This window comes from Leptinotarsa decemlineata, unplaced genomic scaffold, assembly GCF_025532065.1.
Source record: "Leptinotarsa decemlineata unplaced genomic scaffold, Ldec_3_MD MMD2_tig00026340_RagTag_RagTag, whole genome shotgun sequence".
In the NCBI taxonomy this organism is placed as follows: domain Eukaryota; kingdom Metazoa; phylum Arthropoda; class Insecta; order Coleoptera; family Chrysomelidae; genus Leptinotarsa; species Leptinotarsa decemlineata.
This window is the reverse complement of record NW_027412694.1, coordinates 15,209,295-15,236,759: the sequence shown is the minus strand read 5'-3', so window position 1 is coordinate 15,236,759 and position 27,465 is coordinate 15,209,295. Positions and strand designations below refer to the sequence as shown.

General features: G+C 35.1%; 1 protein-coding gene and 1 long non-coding RNA gene across 3 annotated transcripts in view; both read right to left on the bottom strand.

Annotated features, from left to right (window-relative positions):
• The window catches only part of LOC111517529 (myrosinase 1-like), a 71,325-nt gene that overhangs the window by 23,590 nt on the left and 20,270 nt on the right, over positions 1–27,465 (bottom strand). For both annotated transcript variants that reach the window (XM_074183616.1, XM_074183618.1), the window contains exon 3: positions 5,516–5,825. In XM_074183616.1, the coding sequence (XP_074039717.1) occupies positions 5,516–5,825 (310 nt within the window). The remainder of the gene's footprint in view (positions 1–5,515; positions 5,826–27,465) is intronic.
• Positions 6,839–8,634, bottom strand: LOC141485932 (uncharacterized). Its single transcript, XR_012467539.1, has 2 exons — positions 7,764–8,634; positions 6,839–7,311 (listed from the first exon to the last, which is right to left on the bottom strand). It is a non-coding gene; the product is annotated as an uncharacterized lncRNA (long non-coding RNA).

The window sequence follows — 27,465 nt, the reverse complement described above, 5'->3', positions numbered from 1 at the left end:
CTTTTTAAGGTTCCAGTTGATTACGCACTAGCCCACTGTGTGGCAGAGGATCTCCAAATGTCCAAGGGTATCGCTGTGGTATTCAACAGGAAATTTGGTCAGCTCCAAACATTACGAGAATAGAATCCAGAAGTAGAAGGAGTGCTACAGTTGAAGAAGGGTCAGGAAACATCTTTTACTTGGTGACCAAAAAGCATTCTCGAGACAAACCGTCCTATGAAGATGCCTGGAGGAGTCTTACTAGACTGAAGGAGACGACACTCGACCAGAATCTCGTGGACTTGGCAATCTTGTCTAGCCTCTGGGCTAGACAGGCTGGACTGGAGAATTGGGGGAAGTATGTTGGAAACGATCTTCATATCCAGCGGCATCCAGATTTTGGTGTGCGGTTACCATTTTCTACGACCGAGCATGAAGACTGTGGAGTGTTACTTCCATTAAACTTCACAGTGCAGATATGGGGAGTCCTGCAGGTATCGACACACGCCAAGGATGACATTTCGGGACGAAACGTCTCTAAGAAGGGGGCAATGTAATGAATCTGAAGCCGGCCCTGACCGTTATCTCAGACACCAAACATATGACTCACCGCGAAAGGAATACGATCGACGAATCACAACGAAAAGAATAGATGAGTACCGAAACGCTAGAGGTATCTAGAACGTTCGTTACCAATATAAAAGGTCGGGTCCTCGCTCAGAGAGGGAGTCTGTATCTAGAAAGTGAATCGACCGTTTAAAGAAAGAATTCTAACCGTGAAGATAAATTAAGGGTTAGTTGCTGAGTGTTATACATAAATTAGTTGTGATAGTGAAATACTGTTAAAAATAAATTTGTTTTAGACAGTTAAGTCTTCCATTCGTTACAATAGTTTGGTAAATTATTTTTAACTTCAATGTTTTTTAAAAGCTTGTTTTTCAGAACTATATTTATTTTTTTCTTTTTTGTTTCATATGCTATAAAAGCGTGTTTTTTAGTTTTTCAAACTATATTTATTTTTCACTTATCAGTCCGATTTATTGTTGAAAATAATTTTTCTTTAACTATATTTACTTGTCACTTTTTAGTCCGATTTATTATCAAAAAGTTCTGGTCACTAATATCGACTTCAAGTCAATTATTGGAAGAAATTGAATGAAGAATTGGAAAGGAGAAAAACTGAGGGAGAAAATGTGATCATAAGATACTTCAATGGTGTTCCCCAAATTACTCAACAAATTGCAAAAAAGTAGTGCACAATCATATAAGTAACTATTATCAAAATATTGGTGGCTTAAGAACTAAAAACTAGGATTGCAGCAGGCAGTTATGTCTTCTCGTTACGACGTCATTGTGTTTGTGGAAACGTGGCTAACAAAAGACTATCAGAATTCTGAATTGGGGTTAAAAGAATATGACATTTTTCGACAAGACAGAGACTCAACCGGGCCATCGAAATCTAGAGGTGGTGGTGTTTTAATTGCAACTAGAAGCTCATTATCCGCAAATCATATTGAAGGAACTTTGAATAATATTGAACAAATTTTTATCAGGATGTCATTGGGGAAAGAATACATAATTATTGGTGCTGTATATATACCTCCAGTTTCAGATATTGAAATATACAACAACCATGTTGATACTGTTGACAATGTTATGAGTTCTTTTCCGAATCACAAAATGATACTGTGTGGAGATTATAATATTCCAAATGCTATATGGTTTAATGATGAACTTGGATTGAATGTCGACTGTGAGATTAATTCCCCGGCAAATATATTGTTGCATTCCTTCAGTTACCATAATTTATATCAGTTGAATACTATTCCAAACTCAAGAAATACCGTCCTAGACCTTTTATTTTCGTCTTACAAAGATATTCTAGTATATAATCCAGTCGAATTCATCTTTCACAATAGTGTCCATCACTCAGCTATAACTTTTGATTTCGAAATGGAAACATTACCTGATTTAAAAGTTGAGGAATACTTTTATGACTTTAGAAATAGTGACTACATCCTCATGAATAATTTTCTTGCTAGCATCAAATGGGAAACTTTATTACTTGAAAAAGATATAAATTTATCTATAATGAATTTTTATAATGTACTATATGATGCAATCTATCATTTTGTTCCGATAAAAAAGTTCAAATCCTCAAATTTTCCTAATTGGTTCAGCAAAGACTTGAAGAAAAGCATACTCGATAAGAAAATAGCACACAGAGAATATAAAAGTGGTGATGTAGAAGCATTTCATAGATTTCAATATCTCAGATCTCATTGTAAAAACATGCGAGATGAGTGCTATCGTAGATATATTTCAAAAACCGAAAATAATATGTCAACTAATCCCCGATACTTCTGGAAATATATTAATGATAAGAAGAAACTTCACAATCTCCCTCTCCGTATGGTTTATGATGATATATCTACTGATAACGCTAACGAAATAGTAAATCTTTTCTCAAAATTTTTCTCAACAATTTATGACAGCACTACGGTCAATGAAATCCCCAAATTCAAATTTCAAAATGTAGCTAACGTCTGCCACTATAATATAGATATTAAGGAAGTTATAGATTTAGCTTTGAAACTACCATTTAAACTAATAACAGGTCCTGATAAGATACCCTTGCACCTGATTAAAAATTGTATTTATACTCTAGCAAAACCACTACACTGGCTATTCAATCTTTCTATTGAAAAAGGAATATTCCCAGAATTTTGGAAACAAAGCTATATCAAACCAGTTCATAAAAGTGGACTTCGTAACAATGTTAAAAACACTAGAAAATTTTCATTCGATTTCAGAAACATCATAATCAATCAACAACATGGTTTTACCAAAGGGAAATCAACTTCTACGAACTTATTACTTTATGAAAACTACATCATAAATAATCTTGAAAATAGGCTACAAGTGGACTCTATATACACAGATTTTTCTAAAGCCTTTGATAGAGTCAACCATAACCTACTGATTGCTAAGTTGAATGCCTTGGGTTTAGAGGGAGATGTTTTAAATTGGATTGAAAGCTACCTTTACAATAGAGTTCAATACGTTGAATATGGCAACTCTATATCTGAACCGATAAATGTGCCATCAGGTGTTCCTCAGGGATCCCACATAGGCCAGCTCATTTCTAATGTTTGCAGATGATTTAAAGGTGTTCAAATCAATACAAAATATATCAGATGCTCAGGAACTTTAATGTGATTTGGTACAGTTTTCTAGCTGGTGTTACGTCAACCTTTTGCATTTGAATCCAGATAAGTGTCAAAAAATTACTTTCTCAAGGATCAATAATGTATATGATTACTCGTATAAAATTAATGGGAATGATTTAGCAGTAACGGATAAAATAAAATATTTAGGTGTTGTTTTTGACTCAAAAATGTCATTTAAGTACCAAATAACGGAAGCCTCATCTCGAGCCCGTAAGATGTTAGGTTTTACAATTCGTTCTGCTAGAGACCTAAGTGTCGAATATATAAAACTGAATTATTGTGCACAAGTGAGATCCATTCTTGAGTATAACTCCATTGTATGGTCACCCTATTATAATGTTGATGTTGAGTTGTTAGAGGGGTGTCAAAACAAATTCTTGAGATATGTTGCTTTTCAGTTAGGATTAAATAGAGGAGAGTATAACTACTCACAGATATTGAACATATTGAACATGAACACCTTAACTCATAGGAGACTTGAAACAGATCTTGTGTTTGTCCACAAAGTATTAAACGGCTATATTGATTCTCCAGAAATAGTTGAGCTTTGTACTACTCTCTCTGTGAATGATAGAAGAACCAGAAATAGTGATATTTTTAAAATTCCTTTTTGTAGAACCAATTATGATCAGAATGAAACAATATGTAGGATATTGAAATCAGCAAATCATTACCATCTTAACCTGGAATTGTTAATTCATCATTATTATCCTTCAAAAAATCGATTGAAAACATCTGATGTATCTTTAGTTTGTAAGCACATGTACAATTTATAAAAATTGGCTTGTCCGTTGAAATAAATAAATAAATAAATATTATAAATCTTTAACAGACGACGTACTAATGTAAAATTCCTCTCAATCAACATGATAAAGTTCAAGGTCTTGAATTCTATAGTAATACTGAGATGCAGTAAGTCTCCAACAGAGGGCGGACAGTTGAAATATTTGTTTCGAAGTAAATTCAGTCTTATATTTTGATTTGAAATTTCATTCAAAATATTATTAGACTGAAAATATTTTTTCAGTGAATAATTTTATTTTTGAAATCAATCTTTTGATTTGATATGTATGTCAAGCACCTCAATTCTAATTTTTCGATTCTTTGAAATATTTAAGTAACTGAATTTTTTAGGTGTACAATTTACGATGAAGTTTTCATTGTTGAAATCCATATTCTGGTTTGCTTTCAAATAATCGAATTAGATTTAAAAATGTATCTTCCGTTTCGTTCAAAACTTTTTTCTGTACTAAATCACGAGTAATTGAAAATATTAAAATAGTTAAGTATTTCATCTGTAGTACAAAATTTCGCTAACACTTATAATTCTCAAGATATGTTTTTTATTTTGATTTTCTTCTGAACAACCTATCAAGAAGGTTACATACAGCGCCATCTGCCCGCGAATAAAACAAGCAATAATGCCGATAATTCTGTCAATACAGATGTCGAACTTGAAAGCTACAAGCAAACAAACATACATACATACAGGTGAAGCTGATATAAAGCGTGTAATGAAAATAGTATCGAACTTATTGAACGTCGCTGGGAAAAGTGTATAGAGCAGCAAGAAGATTATATTGAAAAATAAAAACATTTTTCTTCAAAATGTTTGTGTTTTCTTTGTTGGGCTGGGTACTTCTGTGACCACCCTCGTATCTTGATTGAATTCAAAAAGAATTCACAAGAAGTTTCAGTCAACTATTCCAGGTTGAAACAACAAAGTTTACGTCTTTCATAGATTCGTATATGATAATATATTTCAATAACATCAGAATTTGAAGTGCATTGATTGTACGTCCGTCTGAATCATGTCTAATTATTTCACCACTGAACACAATATTCACGTAGCAATTATTTAAACAGGTGATGTCATAACCAAATGTGCGACGTTTGCTGATTTTCTCTAACTTCTGAGCTCTAACTTTTTCCTAATACCAAAAAACTTTGTTTCGAGAAAACCAGAGCAGTGCATTCATTTGTCTTGAGATTTGTTCAAGAAGGAACTTCACTAAAGGGCTGAATTGTACCTACACGACTGAGGTCAGACATTTTTCACAACGACATCTTTTAGGTTATGTTTAAATATATGTTTATCCGTGAACCAGAAGTGAAAACTTGTGCGAGCTGAGGACTAACCAGGTCTCTTACCTTTTAACGTGTGATTTCTAACACAGGTTGGACGATGGCAAGTGAGAATCGATCGTTCACCCTGCGGCTTGAACCACCGACTCACACATCGGTCGAATGAGAGAGTGAACAAAGGACCCCCATCGAACCGCCCGGCTACCGCATTTTGAACTCACCTCTTTGTGTCCTCTTATACTTCCTCTGATACAGGCCCCATATCTCACTATGCGCTAACAACATGTGATGTGCGCACATATATTCAGAAGTACCGAGTGGAAACGTACTATCAACACGTGCAGCCAGATATTGTGCTAATACTACGCAGACACTATGCGGTTCGTTGATAGTTATCCAAGTTTTAACTCTGTCTCCATAGTGGAAAAATAGAGTGTCAGCGTAGTCTCTCATGTAAGTTACCATTTTTGGGTGATTCCATCCTCCCAAGATATCCAGGCTTCTCGGATGGTCCCAGTGATACATGGTAACCTAAAAAAAACACTTTAAAACTGTAATAAAATGAATGTATCAACTGAAAAGCGTAACTAACATTCGTATTTTAACTAACTTATCGTTGAAATCAAAGAAAATCTCATTAAAATTTTGGATAGATATTGAGTCAGGAAAAGGCATTTCTATTTATATAGGATTTTTCACGCTTCCTATCTTTAAGTTTAAATAAAACGACGTTTGTGTGAGATATCATCGAAATATTATATTAGTTTGAAAGACCTGTTGATGCCATTATGTGTGGAATATAACATCGTTCTAATATTCGCCACGGCTTCTCTGGGTGGAGCGCATCCGAAACCTGAAATTTTCCACGACTCTGGTGCATACACCAGGCTGAATTTGACCGATCGATGACATGGGTTATGTTGGCTTCGAGGACCGCTGTGATTTGTGAAATACTCGCATACACCTGGGACTTAAGAAAACCCCACAAGAAAAAGTCTAACGGGTTCAAATCGCACAATCTCGGTGGCCAATTCACATCACCACCACGTGAGATGACCATGCCGCTCGTGCAGAACAATGTGACATATGCTGTGTGGCAAGTACCCACATAGCAATAGATATTCCAGGTATATTTCATGAATATACATTTAAGGATATTGTATTATGCTATGAATATGCCATGGATATATATATCTTCTGGAGAATATTCCCTGGAAGTGCTCCTGGCGAACCTTTGATATATTTTAAGAATATTCCTTGGGAATATTCTTGGAATATCTTATAATATTCTTAGAATATCTAAGGTATATTCTATTAAGAATATTCCAGAAATAGAACCCGAGGAATATTCATAAAATATTCAGGATATTCTTAGTTTATTGTAGGAATATACAATAGAGAAACACCATAGAATATTCTTTAAATATATTTTATGAATATTCTAGGAATATTTGGAATATTCCAAGAATGTGACGAGTAACCGCTATTAGGCATGTATATATTGCATTTTGATACAAGATTCACACAAGTAATAAAACACATAATATTCATAAACAAATATATTTTAAAAACAATATACACTGAAATATTTGACGTTTCAACCAACATTAAAAATAAAAAATCTAATTCAAAATATTTATTCACTGAATAAAATATTCCTGAATACTGTCATATTACAAATATTAGAAATGTATTCAAATTAGGATGTTCCTACTCTCAAACAAATGTATACTGAAAAATATACTAAAATAACAACTCTGTGAATTCATCAGCACTAATTAAAAAATAATAAATATATCATTTCATTGAAAAGGAAAAAGTGTATTACATCAAGAAATAGGTTAGGTTAGGTTTCTCACTTAGAAAAATAAACCCACAAATAAAGTATTTGAAATGAGTGGTATGATGGGTTCTTCAATGAATTTCACTTACTTAAAGTTATTCAAACTTTGCTCACCAGAATAGTTTTCCTTATATTTGTCCAACAATGCATCAGCCAGTGTTTCAATAGTAATACCTGGAACAAAATGTACATTAACGTTCATTATCACTATTTGAAAGTGGCACAATAAAACTGGAATAAAAATGAAATAGATATTTTTCGCATAGGTTACTCATGAACATTTACAACATTTTATGACTTGGAGAGCAACTTGCATTGTCTTGTTGAAAACTAATCATTGCGTTTTCAGTTCCTTGGCGCACCAGCCTGTACCAGGTACCACTCTGTTTCCTTTTGGGCAAATTGATACTATCTTGAAAACGAGTGATAAAAATTATGAAAACAAATGATACAAAAGAATGTGTCATTCACTTATTTTTCTCTATACACAACTGAAATCATTCTAGTTCAAACATGTACTTAGTCAAACCAACAAATCCCACACACCAACTCTCCTCGAACCTAAAATGAGGTATAGTAGGTTAATCACCATGACTTTACTATTGATACTATTGCATTTTACTTACTTTTCTTGAAGACTGAATAGATGCAACTCTCCTGTTTGAAGATCCAAAATCAAACTATTCGCTGTACTGCAAATTGGACAACCCCAAATTATAAATGGTACACTGAACGTGACAGAATTATACTTTGATAATAACACCAACACATCATGCATTACACACGCGAACCTGCCACGTCAACCGCCATGTTGAATCAAATGTCGAATTTAACGCAAACGCAAATGTACCATGCATTAAGGGACAGCCGCTTTCACAGAGCTTATTCGACTGTCGCGCGCTACACTTCAATTGACCAATGAGAAACGTTTACTCCAATTATTCACTTCCCCATTTCTCTGTTTCCAGGATTTTTCGCTTTGTAATTAAATAATTTCAAATACAAAAAGACAAATAGGATGAGAATTAACCAATTTATTGATGCAATTGGTTCATTTATTGGCCCATTCAAATTTTTTTGTCGTTTCCAACAGTTGCTGTTGGAGCAATTCATCCAGAATCTTTGCGTTGAGTTCAAAAACTGGTTAACACTGTCAGGGTTATATACATTAGGTTATGCATTCGATTAAGATCTTCAAATATTTTTATTTTTAATAATATTGAATTATTTGAATACGTTATTATAAGATAATTCAAAATTCCATTCTATAGAATATTCCAAAATATACCGTGGGGATATATTCTAAGAATATACCATATGGTATATTCGATCGACAATATTCTTAGAATATTCAAGGGAGAATAATCCATTTATAGACATTCTATGCACATTCTTTCGGGAATAATCCTGCCATATTCATTCAAGCATATTCTATGAATATTCTGAAGGCATGTATATATTCCAAGAATATTCTATGAATATTTGGAATATATACGTTCGTTTTATGATATACCGGGAATATTCCATGAATATCTAGTGCTGTGTGGGTAGCGCCGTCCTGTTGAAACCACATGTTGTTGGTGTCCAGATCATCTAATTCAGGCCAAAAGAAGTTGGTAATCATCGACCTATAGTGCTTTCCAATGCAGTGACGGCTCGTGCATTTGAGAACAGGGAAGGCTGAAGTCATAAAGACTATATATACACAGAAAAGCCCGCCGGAGGCGCGAAAATTTTTTGGGGTACTGCACCTATTTAAAGCAAAATACGTGATATTTGCATAAATGCAAACAAAATTGTGTATTGCCGAAAATTATACGTATAAAACTGACCATTGAAAAAACACAAACACGGAAAAAGGGTTGTCTTTGAGTTATTTAATATAATGAACTCCTCTTGGTCAATAAATAATACTTTTCTCTTCTAATATAACAGTTTTCTTGCTAAAAACGATTGAAAGTTGTGATGTAAAGGTGATATCAGTAGTTTCATCAATTTCCCATGCAAAAAAGAAACACTTTCAATCTCCTTGTTTATATTCTCCTTAATAATATATGCCACACTGTCTATAAGCTAATTTTGGATGGTTTTTGAGGTGCCCGAAAAAACGCTACCGTTTAAAAAAGTGTCAAATTGTGAGTCATATTTGCCCTATAACATTAAAAGTTCCTTGCAATTGCCGCGATTAATCGAATCCTTGGTTTCATCGTGTCCGAGAAACGCTAATTGTTGGGAACCCAAATAAATCGTAATATGGATGAGTCTTTTTAAATTCGACCAATTTTCCCTAACCCATATTTTGTTTGCTAAACTATTTTAATTTACAAGACGAAAATATATGCTCCTTAGATTTAAAATGTTTTTCTGTAGAACGAGGGAAATTTTTTAAATTTGAGTATCCTATTTTAGACCACGTATGGTATTCGGTTTGTACGGAAAATAAAACACAGGGGTAACAAAAATTTTTTTCTTGTTCAATGGAGCCGGTTAACCAATCACATTTATCGTACCAACTAATATTAAATCCTCGATTTTGTCGATTATTTGACGCTTTAATGGAAATCAAATTTGGTTGAGGCCTTCCCAGAGTTTTGATAATGTGAAATTTATTATCATAAGATAAAGATTCGAAATTATTTGTCAGCAACCAATGGACTATATAGTCAGATTTTTTAATTTCGTCCAACTTATCCATATTAAATGAAAAAAAAAAAACTTACCGAAAAGTGAAAACGTGAAAACACCTTGAAATTGAAAGGAAACACTATAAAAACACATTGAAAATATTACCAGAAAGCACTGCTATAATACAATACTGCCTGTTTTATAGACAAATAACAAATATAATCAAGGAACACTAAAACTATTTACAAAAATATTTTTCAGTTCCGGTCCGTCACGGCATCCCGTCCGAATAATTAAATAAAAAACAAACGCAGTCATACACTAATGACTAACAGAGACCAACTGGAGGCTAGCCGCCACTAACGCTATAATTTCTGCAACTAAAATTACAAATCAGGAGGACGTATGTGTCTGGTTGGATCGGTCTCGTGGAGAGGTCGGAGGCTTGGCTCCCTTGTAACGTATGTCATTTATTATTTTGGGTTGATGGTTTATTCGTTATTCGTTTATGGGCGGTGCGTTTGAGTTTTGTTGATGCAGGATATAGTGTGGTACTTACTACGTAGTGAGTGATAGTGTTTTTTCGGGCATATCATGTATTTATATTGAAAATTATTGGTAAAGTAATGAATACCCAAGCATTTTTAGAAAAAAATAATCATAATTGTTTGTTAATATCTTTTAATTTATTGGGATGAATGACCTCAACTTTTATGGGGAGACTAAGCCTCCCTTGCCTCTTCTGACGAGCCGCTGCTGCGCCAATGACAGTGATGGCCTAGCAACGCCGTTCTCAAAGAAATCCACACCAAACAGTGATTTTTTCGGAATGCATTGGACGCTCTTGGATCTCATGCGGATTGGTATCCTACCAAAATCGACAATTTTGTTTATTCACGTACTCATCCATCCAGAAATGGACTTCATCGATATAGATCACACAGGCCAACGATGAAAAAACTTTTTTACTTAAAACATCTTATTATTCTGTTTTTTAGGCTGCTAAATCCAAATATGCCACCTATTAAGCCGTATCACCTACCATTTTTTCACATTTGCACATCAATATATTGAATTTTTTGATTTATTACAAAATTTAACAGCTTTTATATACTGCAAATAAAATTGTAAAATGATTTGTGCTGGATGTAGAAGAGTTGGTAGCACTGCTAAAACACACTTACTGTTAAGAAAAAGGGGAATTATATTGTTCTGTTCACAGCTGATGTTTTGTTTACTGTCAACCTAACCTTACTTTCTGGTTTCCAGAACATGTGCTCATTAAAATGTCTAATCGCGGTTATAAGAACTCTGCTGACAGTTTTTGTTTTATTTGTGGTGAGTTTGTTATTAGAAAACAACAAAAAACATTGTGAAAAAGATTTATTTCTCATATTTTGTTATGTTTGTGTTGAAGATCTTAGAAAATAGTCAAAAAAGGAAAAAAAGCCTTCAAGTACGCTGTTCCTATGGTATGGAGGGAACCTAGAAATCACACTGATGATTGCTACTTTTGTAGTATTGATATTACTGGCCATAACTCGAAGGTAATAAGCTACTGCTCAGACATTCCAGGTCTGATCAGAGAGTTTGGTGTTGAATTAAAAAAAAAGACTGGAGGCTGTTTATTGATTCTTTCAAAAATAGTTTAAAACCTGTTTTATTACACAATAGTATCTATACCTATACCTGTTGGCTGAAAGAGACCTATGAAAACCTAGAAATAGTGTTCAATAAAATTGGCTATTTACCTCATGGTTATATGATAAATGGTGAGTTGAAAGTAACATGCATGTTTCTTGGTCAGCAAGACGGTTTTACCGAATTTCCATGTTTTTTGTGTGAATAGAACAGTAAAGCAAGGGATCAATATTGGTGCAGAAAGAACTGGCCTGTGAGGGAGTCTTTAAAACCCGGCGAGAAGAACATTCTTCGCAAAAACCTAACATGAAGTTAGGCTTCATGAAAAGTTTGTAAAGGCATTGCCTTAAGATGGACCTTGTTTCAAATATCTCTCTCAGGAATTTCCAAACCTTTCAAAGACTAAACTTAAAGAAGCCGTCTTTGTAGGACCCGACATTCGGAAAATGATGTTCGACGTAAACTTTGAAACCACAATAACCATACATGAGAAAGAAGCATGGGTATCTTTCTTAGCAGATGCAAAACACCCAAAATATCGTACCATTGTAGCTAACATGATAAAGAATTTCACGAAGCTAGGATATTTAATGATCCTGAAAGTCCACTTCTTGAACAGTCATCTTGATTACTTTCCGGAAAATTTGGGAGATGTTAGAGGGGAGCAGGGTGAGCATTTTCACCAAGATATCAAATTGATGAAAAAACGTTACCAGGGCCGCTGGAATATCAAAAAGATGGGAGACTACGGTGATCTAATGTTCACCGTGAAGCTCAACAAGCGACTCAGCACAGGAAAAGCTACACAAGATACTTTTAAAAAACGAGTAAGGATGTAAAAACCAATTCCATCTGACTAGTAAAACCTACATTACAACACTGTATCATTATTTCAAGTAACCTACTGTAAATAAAAACCATGATAGTGATTTAGCATAGTGTTTCATTAATTTTACCATGTACCGTACAGATTTTAAATGATATAAAAAAGTCAATTTCTCAAAGTTATCAAAAACCTTTTTCTTTGTTGGCCTGTGTCACTTTTGGATTAAAATTTAGGGTCAGTTGTCAATTGCTTCAGGGCCCATTCAACGAACATACCCCCAGTTCATGGGTCACAATGCAAAATTCGCCAAGTTGTAGTCTGCAATGGCTGAGTTCTTGTGGAAGATGCGAAATCGACTGCCTCGGATTCTCCTCCAGACTCTCACAGACAGCGGCGATGTTTTCGGCAGATCTTGCTTTTCGTCAAAGAACGGGTGTTGATCGATCGCTTACTGAATCAGGACAATAGGACGATAATAGCGACTGTAAAATGGGTGAAGCGCGCGGTACGTTGCCGGAACAAAATACACATTTTGGTCAAACAATAATTATCATTTGCACGTGTTGATGAATGCTGTATAAGTCCATGGTGATTCAGAAGAACATACTCAATCAATAACAACCAATTCGATAGATGTAGCTTCAACAAGATGGCCGTTGTCAATTATCAAAATTTGAAAGTCTCTGTTGACCCTGTCGACCCTCTAGATTACTAGGATACACATCTGGGAGGTTATAAGGACGTTACAACGAATGAGATATGTAAACAGCGGCACCGGCGTTGCGTGACTTTATATACAGAAAATGCTTTACTGCAACTTACGAGTGTGTCACGAAAAGCCATAGATAGGTCGTCGAATGAACGGAGAAATGACCTAATATCTCGTTTCCTATACGTTTTTCGATATTCATTGTAGAGAATCGTTTTCGAGATAGAATACGGAGAGCGCGCGGTTAGAGCATCATTTAGGTCAACCGGTAGTCCTGGTCAAAAACGAGTCGTATAAGGTTTGTTCATTATTGATAAAATACATAACTATCAATAATTTTCATTGCTCATCAGATAGTTGATAACAATTCTTTCATTTATCACCTCACCATGTTATTGAATGAAATATGGCAATCATTAGATCAATTGAGGTATTGTGTATGAGTTTTATATCGAAATTGATGTGTGTTTTTGAAATTTCTTGTCAAACATGAGTTTCTGTGTTACAGTGGGCTTACATTTTTCTTTAAGCGTCGTCTATATTAATATACAAAAAAGCTATTCGAAAAACTTCCAATCCGATTCACAAACGGTAGGTACAGAGCTCTAGGTTAGTAGCAAAACACTTCATACGCGAGGCTACAAAATGTATTTGATCGAGTGGTGCCATTTTTAGATTCCTCAAATAAAATAAATTTTTTTGTAAATATATAACTGTATACAGCTTCTCCATTTCAAATTTCCCATCATTGATATAGTATTGTTTGAAGGTAGTTGAAAATGTTTCATGGTGAATTACATCAGTTCCTATGATTACGTCTATAGAACGTATAAAACTAATCATGGAATTACTAGGATGCTGTGAACGAAACTGATATTTCCAACTGAAAGACGAATTCTTTACACAAGATGGGGGACTGCCAATGAGATCGCCACTTTCAGCAGTGATAACCCCTCAACTAGCAATTTCATATTTTATAATAGTTGCGGAAACGTTTCGGGGAAATAAATTATAAAACTGCATTTCTCCCCGAAATGTTTTCGAAGTATTTATAAAACTGTTTTAAATAGGAAATTGGCATCGTTTCATAAAACATTATAGTCATTATCAATATTTTGTAAGGCCTTTTACAAACACTACAAAACAGTTTTATAAACATTTTGGCAGCTACTATAAAATTTGTCTAACACTCTTAAAAATAGTTTTGTAAAGACTTCCCTTACTGCACTCTTGCAACATATTCAAGCGATACTTATAAAATAATCAGAAGACAATTTTATAAGAGTTTATTAGTAGTTCCAAGTAGGCGTTATAAAATATAATCCGCCGAAAACGATAACAATAAAATAAAAAAGCGTTAAAAATGTTTTCTTGAAGACGCAAGAAGTAATTTTGTATTGGACACTAGGAAAATAAAATATATATGTCACCAACTGAAAACTAACAAATAGAAAGGTTAATATTTGTTTGCCTTTCTGCTCCGCTGTGGCTATGCTGTCGGTACACAACTATTGTGATTGTTTATAAGTTAGTTGGCAACATTTTTGCTAATAAACGACACTTTGGTGATTCTTATAATATAATTTACTTATATTCATTACATATTACCCTTTTTATGATAAATATCCGTTGTCTAATACTAAATACATGGTGAATATTGGATAAAACCTATATAAACGCCGATGAAATATTGTTGATATTTAATTTATCGTGCGTTTAGAGGAAATGACGGATAAGTTTTTGATGTCAGAATATATCTTTTAAATAGCTCCAATAATTGACCAGATATTTGATAATTCAGGCCTATATTTTCAGTTGATACTTTTGTCTTTTTGAAGCTGGATTTGACTCATTTTATCTACGTTTTGGGTATATATGCTCACCATAGTTCCGTCGTCATGGGTAAATAATAACCAACTCTCACGGCCAAAAATTGATGCTGATAAGCTAATACGAATCCATTCTATGCCTGAAGCCAGTTGGTTCACAATGATGTATAAGCTAAAACGAAGTCATTTGATGACCTACCAAATTGCTGAAGAAGAAGTATTAGAACGAATGCTGAAGAATGACGATACAGAACAAGAAAAAATTATCAATTCTATGAAACCCAAAAAGCAAGCAGGGTTATTTTCATTCAAACAAGTTGTCACAGAAAGTGTGAAAAATCCAGAGTTATGTATCTTTTATGAGACACCGTCTATATGATAGTAGGTATTAGTTATTTGAGGAGTGAATACTGAATACTTTCTGTAAATCATACCTTGCTGTACTTGAATTTGTCATCATTCAAAGGGTGGTAATACGAAACTGCTTCACTCAGAACAAAATATTTAGGTTTTCCAAATAGATAACTGAAAACTGAAACTTGAAAGTGCAAATCCTTTGTATTTTACAGTCTTTCAAATTGTGAATAATAAGGTTGAGTTACTATACCCACTGCCTTGAAAATATTGAATTTACTTATGGGGTACCTATACTCAAAAAAAGTCAAATATTTAGAAGTTGCTGAAGAACTAATTTCCACCACGATATCAATGGTGTCTGTCCCATTTGAATAACGAAATAAAAATATTCTTACTAAACACAACTAAAATTTTGAAGATTTTTTCAAAGCTGTGATTGGGAATCGATGTCAGCTGGTTGTTCTTAAATGCTGCATTTCATTCTTGGTGGCAGCAAATAAATATTAGCAAAAGCAACAGTTATATTAGTGTTTTTGAATTGTAGTGAATATACCATACTATGAAATAGTTGGGAAATTATCATTGAAGTGACAATATGGTAATGAAAATAAAATAGTGTCTGAAAACATTCTAATAAAATACTTTCATTAAAGCTACAGGAAACAGTTATAAAATAAGCTTGAAATAGTTTTATAATTATCATAAAAATCTCACAGAAAAGTGTTATAAAACTGCTACATAACAATTTACTTTCATATGAAAATAAGTTTCATAAGTTAGTTGTGAAAACGTTTCTGTGATAATTTCCTGTCTATTTTATAACGGTTTTTTAATTTTATTCAATGGAAGTTTCCATGACAAATTTATAAAACACTTTTATTGCATACAACTGTATTGTGTTCACCGATCATCTAATACAATCAATTAGCATTTTGGAAGTAATTATAAAATACTAATAAAATACCATGGAATCATGAAACAACTTTGCTGGTTGGGTAACATACATATGGTAATTGAAGAAGTCTGGTTGAGATTAATTGACGACACCTTCATAATATGGAACTATGGGAATACAGAACTAGATAACTTTATGTATCACGTCAACAGCGTAAGACCTTCCATTACCTTCACAATGGAGAGAGAAGTCTAAAACGAATTGCCATTCTTAGAGATATTGGTGAAGAGTACCGACATTTAGTGGGAAAGATCTGTATACCAAAAACTCACTCACATGGGCGAGTATCTGAATCACGAATCCAATCACCATTAATTTACCAAAAAAAGAAATCACCAAGAATTCAGTAGGAAGGTCTCGAGAAGGAATCAGGCATCATCAAAAAAGATCTTCAACGGAATGGTTATTTCAAAGTATTGGTAGAACAAACTTTGGCTACAATACAGCAAGAGCCTTGCAAGAAAAAGAAGCTTTCACAACCAGTGTTTGTACTTCCCTACATCAGAGGATTGTCGGAAAGGGTAAGAAGAATTGGGTCCAAGTACAAAACCAGAACGTTCTTCAGATCTGGAAACACCATCCATAGCAGCCTCACGAAAAGTAGGCCACCAAACGCGGACTCCGATTCCAAGAATTGCATTCACCGGATACTTTGTGAGTGCGTCAAATCCTACATCAGAGAAACTAAGAGGCCATTGAAGATCCGCATTGCCGAGCACAAGAAACACACACAGTTAGGAAAAACTAGCAAATCGGAAATAGCAGAGCATGTTTGAACCCATCAACATATCATCAAGTAGTCCCGAGCTGCGATTATCCACAGGGAGGAACACGGGTATAGGAGAAAATTCAAAGGAGCTGCATACATGGTGTCCAACGATGCAATCAGTCAAGCTAGCGCAGAGATACGCAACATATGGAAACCAAACGGACATTTCCTGCTAGACCGGTGAAGTGGAGAGAGGAAAGAGGTAATAGGTGAAAGCACTCAAAATACCTAAAAATAGTAATCTCTCGGAGGAATAAGTCCAGTCATCACCCTGGATACTAACAATCGAAACGTCGTGAAGTAACTTGGTTTGAAATCCTTTAATAATTTTTATTTCATTTCCATTGTTCAATTTTTTGCTTGATTTTCATTTTATTGTAATTTTTTTTTATTCACATTTCATGATATGATTGTTATTTTCAGCTATCCTTTTTAATTTTTATTTCCATTTGTTATTTCAGATATTTCAAATATCATATCAGAGTATTAGACAATGGAAATCCGAATTGATGAAATTCATCGATATAGTGTCTTTTCTTTAAATTTAAGCTCATCAGATTGTGAAATGATATCACTACGTTTGATAGTAACAATAGTTTCCCTTGAGATATCAGGAGAGGATCTTAACTATTAGATTTCTCATTACAATTGAGATAAAGATTGTAGCCATCCATTTTATAAGTTTCAACTCTAACGAGATGAAAAAAAATTTGTAAAATTTCTGGAAACTTGATTATTCACAATCTTCTGCTGGAAAAATCCTCACTTGTTTACTTTGTGGTAAATGTTCAAGAAGTACTGAAAACTTATGTGAATTTCTGGAACTTCATCTAGCTTTTCCTAATACGACTAATTACCAGTCCGTGCAAAGCTTATTGTTAAATCATCTGAAAATGGAATTTTTAACAGGTGATGATCGACTGTATTGTCAAACATGCGCCAAACTAACTGACTGTTATAAGGAAACAAGTATAGCTGAGGCACCAGTCAATCTAATAATAACACTGATGATTTTCAAACAAGACTCAACCTCTAACGCAAGTAAGAAACTCTTTGGAAGGTTCGAAATAGATGAACATTTCAACCTAGCAGACCACTGTTATAATATTCATGCAGTCATTGTTCACTGTGGTTCCGGCGTTGAATTTGGTCATTATTACGCCTTGGTCAAAGAAGAAACGCACTGGCTTAAGTTTGACGATAGTCGTGTCACGAAGTGTTCTGGCGATGCATTGAATTTATTGGAGCCTCTGGAGACACCCTACATTTTGTTTTATGAGAGAGAGGACATTGTTAGATCAAGATCTTCAGATGATGTGGTGCTGCAAGTTTTTCCGGGTTTTCCTGCAGCTGAAAAAGCAAATGCGCCACTGGAATCAATGAAGTCGCCCCGGAGCGCCAATTAATTTTTATTGTTATATTTATTTTATTTTTATCGTTGTTTTAATAAAAATTTTACAACTTAATATCATTCTCGTCAAGTTTATCTTCAAATACGAAGATAACAAATCTTCGAATCTGTTACCGGCGATTAAAAACACAAAAATACTTTTTGTGTCATGAAAGTTCAACATGCCCGAATCTTGATCGTAAAATAAATATTTGAGAATAACACAGACGGGCATAGTTCCAAACCATTCAAACAATGGTAGCAATAATTACTTGAAACCCAAATAGATAAGGAACGTTCGAATGACCTTGGTATGTATTCGCATTTCGCAACTTTCCGCTTCCAATGGACAAGAGGTCTAAGAACCTTTCCGGGTCCTCGCAAGCTTGTGAAAGCTTGACAGTGATTTAATGGGTGTCATTATAATTGAACACATTTATTGAAGCTGGTGTTCTGAGGCCAGTGATAATACTAACTGTTCCTTTTGGGAAAGAATAACAAAGGAAGGTTTTCGCTTTCTTATAGACAATTTCACGGAAAATGTTAGACTGTCCCGTGGATAATATACAAACGATGAATGCCATATAAAGTTTATTAATTATGGTTATGAATAATTTTCATTTCTTATTACCTATAACATTATTTGGGACAGAAAGTTTTTGGCTTTCTACTATTCCATCTTGATACAAAAGAATGTGGGAATCTTCCAAAGGAAAGAAGAAAGCATGATAATAATTTTACTTACGTATCTATTTTTTTATTATCAGTTTATTTACTTGCCCATGTAGTTATAGAATTATTGAGGTCAGTATTCTTCTATTCTTCTTCAAATGCTGCTTCAAATTTTTCCAAATTCGGCAGCTTCTCAAATGCTTTCAAAAATGTTTTTTTACTTTTTTTTAAAAAGCGCAGAAGTAGTATCGTACAGAAACAAAATGTGTTTTTTTAACGAGGGTTCATATAAAAACTTTTGAAAGAAAGTATTTTTGTTTTTGCATTTTCTTTGCCGTAATTTTTTAAAGAAAGTTGTGTGAGTCCAATTGAATTGACAAGGAAATCAATATCTTCTCCTATTATAACTGCGGTTTTTTCAGGTTTTGATTCTTCAATTGCTGCTTCAATAATCAATACATCCTTATTATCTCTGGCATGTTTGGTAGTGATATCAATAACTCGTAATTTTCCGAATAGCATATTGATGAGCTTCTCTTTGTTACTTCGATTTGATAAGAATGCACCGTTTGGAACCTTTGGTGTTGTAATGAATATTACTGGAGTTTTTCCCAACACCAAGCAGTTATTTAAAGACCTCGACGCGTGTTACGATCACCAAGTGATCATCTTCAAGAGGACGATCAAACTGATCGTGGTCACTTGGTGATCGAAACACGTGTACGGTGTGTGCAACTAGCGTAAGATGCTATGCACACCGGCGCGGCGTACAATTCAACGTGTCGCAAATTGTGCGGATGTTGTTCAAATACACGCAGATGAATGTCGCAAACGTTTGCATTATTAGCTCGTCTACGTTAGCTCATAAGAGACAATTATTTCAACAATGTCTATCAACGCATAATTTGCGGCGTGTCGAATTGTACGAGTCTAATTATGAACATTGTCAGAGCATGATTCTTTAGTATATGGTTTATCCATAGTCATCCCACTATACCCTATACTTGAAACAAATAGTAGGTATAATTTTCCACACCTGGTGAAATTCGATTTGTTTTTCACAGATTTACACAACTGGATTAGGAAATATACTCAGACACATTAGAGACAATTACAAAATTCCGGTGTTATTCATTTCACAGCAAGGATACAATAATCAAGGAGGTTTGAATGACACTGATCGAGTTTTATATATCAAGGTTAGTTCCTTAATATCGTAAACTTATGAAAAATATTTTAATTCACTAGTTCGGACTTCCATTGTCTACTATATAAAATGATTTGAAATCCCTGAAACAAGTAAAAAAGAATAATTAAAAAAGAATAGTTGAAAATAACAATTATATTAAGCAACAATAAACCTGAAATGAAATGATAGTGAAATAACCTACAAGTAAAAATATAATAATTGAATAAATAAAAATTAAAGGAATGCAAAAAGAAAATAATGAAAAAAATAAAAAAGTGTAGAGATTCCAAGTCACGTTAGTTCACGACGTTTCGATTGTTGGTATCTACAATCGTCTTCGGGTGATGACTGGACTGATTCCTCCGAGAGATGACTATTTTATAGGTCGTTGAAATACTTTCACTTTCTCTACTTTCCATTTTCCGCTTCACTGATTCCGTGAGAGATGACCGTTTTGGCGGGAGTTGGTCATTTTTCGTTTGATGATAGGTTTCCATATGTTTCGTATATCTACGCTGGCCTGGCTGAATACGTTGTTGGACAACATGTATGCGGTTTCCTTAAATTTTCTCCTGAACCAATGTTCCTCTCTGTGCAAGATCTCAGCTTGGGACCACTCGATGTTGTGTTGATGGGTCCAAACATGGTCTGCTATTCCTGATTTGCTGGTTTCTCCTCGCTGTGTGTGCTTCTTGTGCTCGGCAATGCGAACATTCAATGGCCTCTTAGTTTCACCAATATAGGATTTTCCGCACTCACAGGGTATCCGGTAAATGCAATTCTTGGAATCGCAGTCCGCGTTTGGGGGCCTGGTTTTCGTGAGGCTGCTACGGATAGTGTTACCGGATCTGAAACAGGTTCTAATGTTGTACTTGGAACCAATTCTTCTTATCCTTTCCGATAATCCTCTGATGTAGGGAAGTGCAAGCACTGGTTGTGACGGCTTCTCTTCCTTGCGAGGCTCCTGCTGTCTTTTAGCCAAAGTCTTTTTTACCATCGCCAAAACGGTCATCTCTCACGGAATCAGTGAAGCGGAAAATGGAAAGTAGAGAAAGTGAAAGTATTTCAACGACCTATAAAATAGTCATCTCTCGGAGGAATCAGTACAGTCATCACCTGAAGATGATTGTAGATATCAACAATCGAAACGTCGTGAACTAACGTGACTTGGAATCTCTACACTTTTTTATTTTTTTCATTATTTTCTTTTTGCATTCCTTTAATTTTTATTTATTCAATTATTATATTTTTACTTGTAGGTTATTTCACTATCATTTCATTTCAGGTTTATTGTTGCTTAATATAATTGTTATTTTCAACTATTCTTTTTTAATTATTCTTTTTTACTTGTTTCAGGGATTTCAAATCATTTTATATAGTAGACAATGGAAGTCCGAACTAGTGAAATTCATCACGAAACATTGTCAATCACCTTCAAACAAACATATTTTAATTCAATTTCAACATGTATCAAAACTTCAATGAGTAGGTTTGTAGTATCCACATTGGGTTATCACTTTTTCAATAAGATTATACTGCATGCTGTTAGTTTTATATTCAGGAGCAATAACTATGAGTGAAATCAAATTGAAAATATACGTTTCTAAAGATACATGAAAAAGCAAAAATTGTACTTTCAAGTTCTGTTATTCTTAGAAATCTCAATGGATGCCCTGCAAATGGCAAATTATCTAACTTAATTTTCGTTTCGTCATTATATTTGAAAATGGAACTTTCGAATTCTGTGAGTGGGTTAGGTTAGGTTAGGTCCAGGGTGAGTGGGTCTATTCGACCTTTCACTGCAACCCGCAAGGTTTTATTGTGGCTCACACCTTTTAACACTTGGCCAAATAAACCCAGCTTCTTAACGAAGCCGATTAGCTTGTATGGTGAGTGGTCTTTCAGGTCAGATGGTAAGAGAACGGCTTTGCCAAACTCTAAAAACCTGATTCGGTCCGTAACGGGGCAGGCACAAAGTATGTGCTCTGCTGTTTCATCATTTTCCAAACAGAGACGACACACACTGTCTTCAGACAGTCCGAGTCTCTGCATATAATGATTCAAATGACAGTGACCTGTAATAAGGCCTGTTAGACATCCCTACTGTAGTCCAACAACTGTTTCTTATCAACCTTCGAAGGATGATAAACGCCTTGGAGTGAGCCAATCCTGGAAGATTCTACCAGAAGTCCATAAATCTTCTTGCCATCCAGATGTTCAATATTTGTTTGGCAAAGCCTAAAGCGATGCCAATGACAGGTTCTGGTCAGATGAAGCTGCTTGCAGCACCCTCCTTTGCAAGGAGGGGGTCAGCAGCCTCATTGCCTTCCAGGCCAGTATGCCTGGCGTTGAAATAACGGTTTGGTGTTGGAAAAACACTCTAGTAATATTGATAAGAATGTGTTTTTCGTAATTGGTACAACCATTGTTTCGTTGATACAAACTTCTCTTCTCAGCTGCTCTATTGCTTTTATATTCTTACTTTAGTCTAAATATCTGTCAGATACAACAATAATTTTTGAACTGTGATTTGTTTGTAAATACTTTACAAAGTGGTGTCGAGTCGAGTGAACAACGTCTGTGTGAACCGCTCTCGAAAATACTGAATTCTACTGTTGTTTGTGAATCCAAAATCTTGGGATTTTCATCAATCTGTACCTGGAAATTAGTGCATCCTGCCTTATCGGGGTGAGCAACTTTCTCATCTAGACGCTGAATAAGTGCTAATATAACGATTACTTCCTATATTGAAATCTCACACCAATCTTCAACAAAAAATAAAAAAACTTTTTGCAAGAAACGGCAAATAAACGATCACTTTTGATAAGCTAAGGCTTGTATTAGCACTGGAGCTAGAACAAAAACTGGTGTAAACAATGACCAATACTTCTGAACTTTCCTTGACTGCTATTTACAATCTATTGAAGAATCTAGACGAGAAATTTGATAAATCACAAATTACGCTTGCCGAGATCAAATCCGAATTACTAGGTGTCAACGATAAAATATTACTACTCGAAGAAGAAAATGATACTTTGAAGAAAGTCGTACAGTCGCAGGATCGCAAACTTCGGTGGAATAACTTGTTGGTTTTTGGTATCGAAAAAGAAGACAATGGTGAAGCCCTTTCTCTCCTAAGTCATCTTCTTGAAGTACCTATCGAATTTGCTGATGTTAATAATATATACTCATTCGAGAATAAGAACAAAAAGCGGACACTTAAAATCGAACTGGTCTCTTATTTAAAAAAATTGGAAATCACAAAAAACTAAAAAATAAAAAATAAAAGCATCTTTGTGGTCAACGATTTATGTCCAGCCGACCAGAGTATTCATAAATCCCTTACCTCATACTGCTAAACTTAACGGAGTCAAAGCAACTATCAAAAATAACCACCTGATTATCAACGACACCTACCACACTCTGGCTGATATCCAGTCTAATCCGGAACTCTTGCAAGTGACTCACAACAGAAGCGAGGTTGCGCCCTCTTCTACAAGAACTGCTGATAAAAGGACCCGAAAAACTCGTACAACCTCTGACCGGAACTACAAATAACACAGTTACTCTAATTTTTACTATATTTGTTTACATTGAATTTGAATTCATTTATAATTTATTTAAATACTAAGTCAACATATTCATTTCCGCTTTGACGCCTACCACCCTTACTAATTCACCTTTCAGAATCGTTTGTTTTGTATATGCTTCAGTCGGGAAAATATCCTTAAATGTCCGAAACTTTAAAATTTGTACATTTGCTATCGGAATATATTTCGAATGAAAATATTGATATATTTGGTGTCACTGAAACTTGGCTCTCTCCAATAATTGACTCTGATACCATTGGAATCAACAATTTTTTTTTGGTTCGCGCCGACAGAATTGGCAGAGGGGGTGGCGTTGCCTTCTACATAAATAACTCTATTAAATTCAAAACACTATTTGGTCATATAAGTTCTCATCTTGAACAGTTGTGGATCTCAACAACCCACAGATGTAAAACTCACGTTTTCGGAGTATTATACCGCCCTCCTTCAGCTGATTTGATCCAATGTTTAAACGAACTCGAAGACAGCATGGCCAACCTACTTCCTTCATGCGATTTTTTGCTGGCTGCCGGCGATATTAATATCAACCTGTTAACTCACGACCGGCGTTCTCAACTCCTAACAGATTTTATAAATTCGTTCGATCTTTATCAGGTTATAGAGAAGCCTACCCGAATAACTGCTCACTCTCAATCCCTCATTAACATCGTCCTAGTCTCTGATAAGGAAAGAATATTAGATGTGGATGTATATGATATTCAGGGAATTTCAGACCATATGTCAGTGATGTGCAAAATTAATGCTTCTGTTTCTTCTAGAAGAGTTAAAATGGTTTCTTTTCGCGATTATCGTAACTTCGACTTCGATCTATTCCGTTTAGACGTCCTGAATATTCAGTGGGATCTCATCTATCAATTCGATAACGTGGATTGTATGGTCTCCTTCCTGAACGACAACATTCTTAATCTTTTCGAAAAACACGCCCCTTCTCAAACGAAGAGAGTAACTAAACCCCCAGCACCTTGGTTAACTTACAATTTAAAAATGATGATTGCACTCAAAAACCGAGCTCTGAGTAAATACAAGAAATCTTTCTCTATCGCCGATTGGAATAGCTATAAGGACCTCAGAAATTATACATATAGTGCGATACGACGCGAGAAAAAAGCATATCTGGACTTTGTTTTAAGAAATAAAAATTCCAAAGCAACTTGGAATACCTTAAGGATGCTTGATATCCTGAGGAACAACAAAAAATCAGATATCCCTGATGAATTAAAAGACGTCAATCTCATTAACCAGCACTTCAATTCCATACCTCAACCTATCAGATCTGCTCGCCAATTGTCCTTATTAGATCGATATGTTAATTCGGAAGAAACTGAAAACTCCTTTCACTTCACCTCAGTCACTTGTGAGATTGTGCGAAGTTCCCTGAGACGCATCAAGAGCAACGCTTTGGGTTCTGACGGGATATCCCTCAAAATGATCAATCTCATTGACTCTCTTTTGATAAATCACTTCACCTTTTTCATAAACTTTATCATTACCAGTTGCCAATTTCCAAAATGTTGGAAGGATGGATTGGTTATCCCTTTGGCTAAGTGTAACTCACCTACTGTCCTTTCTGACCTAAGACCAATTACAATTTTACCGTATCTCTCTAAAGTAGTGGAATCGATTCTGAAAAATCAGATTAATGAGTACGTCAATGAAAATCATATTATAACATCTGTACAATCAGGATTCAGACCTCAGCATAGTACCACCACGGCTCTTCTGTCAATTACTGACGATATTTTTCAAGCTGCAGATGAACAAAATTTGACCTGTTTAATACTCCTAGATTACAGCAAGGCATTTGACACTCTAGATCATGTGATATTGTGTGACAAACTTGTCTACTTCGGTTTTTCTCGGAAAGCAGTGTCTCTCTTAGAAAACTATCTGAAGAATCGTACTCAAAGAGTTGTGGATGAAGTTATTTCAGATGCTCTGCCGGTATTGAAGGGAGTGCCACAAGGATCTATCCTTGGGCCCTTACTTTTTAGCTTGTATATTTGTGACTTTTATCTGTCCGTGAAAAAATGCAATATACATCACTATGCAGACGACACGCAGTTATATTTCTCTTTTTCGCCAGGCGAGTCTACATCTGCTCTGTCGCATATTAATAACGATCTCCAAGCCATCTTTGACATTTCTACTGCCCATAAGCTCGAGCTCAATTCAGACAAATCTGCAATAATGATGTTCGGAGCTGAGAAGAACAGAAAGCTTACCAACTCTACCTTTCAAGTTCGCCTCGAAAACGATATACTTCCCTCCGTGGACGAGATAAAAAATTTAGGATTGTGGTTTGATCTGGATCTCCGCTTTACTAAACATGTCAGCTATCTGAACCAATCTTCTTATAACGTTCTCAGACAGCTTTTTCCTAATCGTGATTTGCTCAACACAAACTTAAAACTCAGACTATGCGAGTCTCTGATTATGTCAAAAATTTCCTATTGCGATAGTATTTATGGACCTGCTTTGAAACAATCGGATACTCTCCGACTACAGCGTATTCAGAATAGCTGTCTACGTTTCTCGTTTGGTATTCGGAAATATGACCATATATCCCCAGCAATGCAAGAATCAGGATGGTTAAATGTTGGGAAACTTAGAACTCTACACCTTGTTACCAACACACATAAAGTTTTGATAACTCGACAACCTGATTACTTACTGAAGAAGCTTAAAACATTCTCTACGATTAACAGCTTTACTACAAGTGTTGGAAACACAGTTTCCAACAAGCTTCTTCTGATCCTTTATTAGTTATTCAGTTCCAACTTAAATTGTGCTTAATCCATCCCTGAACGCGCTCTGTCAATTCATTTATTGCTTTCCAACTCCTACATCTGTAAACCTTTAGGCTCCTTTAACGAATTCCCAGAATTCCAGAAACATCGCCCCTTTCCCTTATCGGTCGACATGTGGCGATTAGAAATTCCCAAAAGGAACCGAGAGAGGTACAACGCATTCCGAGATTGTCCTCCGAGGTAGTGAAACCTAACTGACTTTTCTTTCTCCTACTGAGATTTAGTCTCTTCATTTTTCAATTTATCCACGACGCTCGAATAATTTCGGCGTTTGTATTTTTTCCAAGTTAATAAGTAAAGGAAGGTGAATTTGCATATATTAGTGGTACATTGTGCATAGTGTGTCTTGAAGAAGGAAACGTTTTGTAAGTAATTTAAACACAGACTATCTTATGAGAAGCATTTTGCCAACGCCCAATGTTACTTGTATGTCCTACGATTTTGTGAGATGGTAGCTGCTAAGGATTGTAAATATATTTAGTTAACGAACTGATTCAGCGTCAATTTATTCAAAGCCAGCAACCTACAAGGAATCCAATCCACTAGTATCGAAGTTGATTATAACTCCCCCGTGTTCGAGAAAGGGCAGTTAAACCCATCCCGATCATATGGTCCTTCGAGCCGGATGCTGAACAGTTCGTTCTTCGATTAATGTTGCAAAAACAAGATTGCTTCTTTTCGATTATTCGGATTTCCTAGTTGTATTACAAAAATACAATTTCCAAGTTCCAGTTCCAATAGAGGATATCGTCAACTGAACAGTAACGATTCGCTCCAGAAAACATTTCCACCGCGCGCAGCGTGTATAAATTCATATTTGATGTTTCAGTTTGCTGCCGATTATTTCTTCTTACAGTTTGACTTAATTTAAGATATTGTTGGGCGTTTCTTACGTATCCAAAAAGAAAGAAATCTTTGTTTTGGCATTTGCTCTCTCCTATTAGAGTC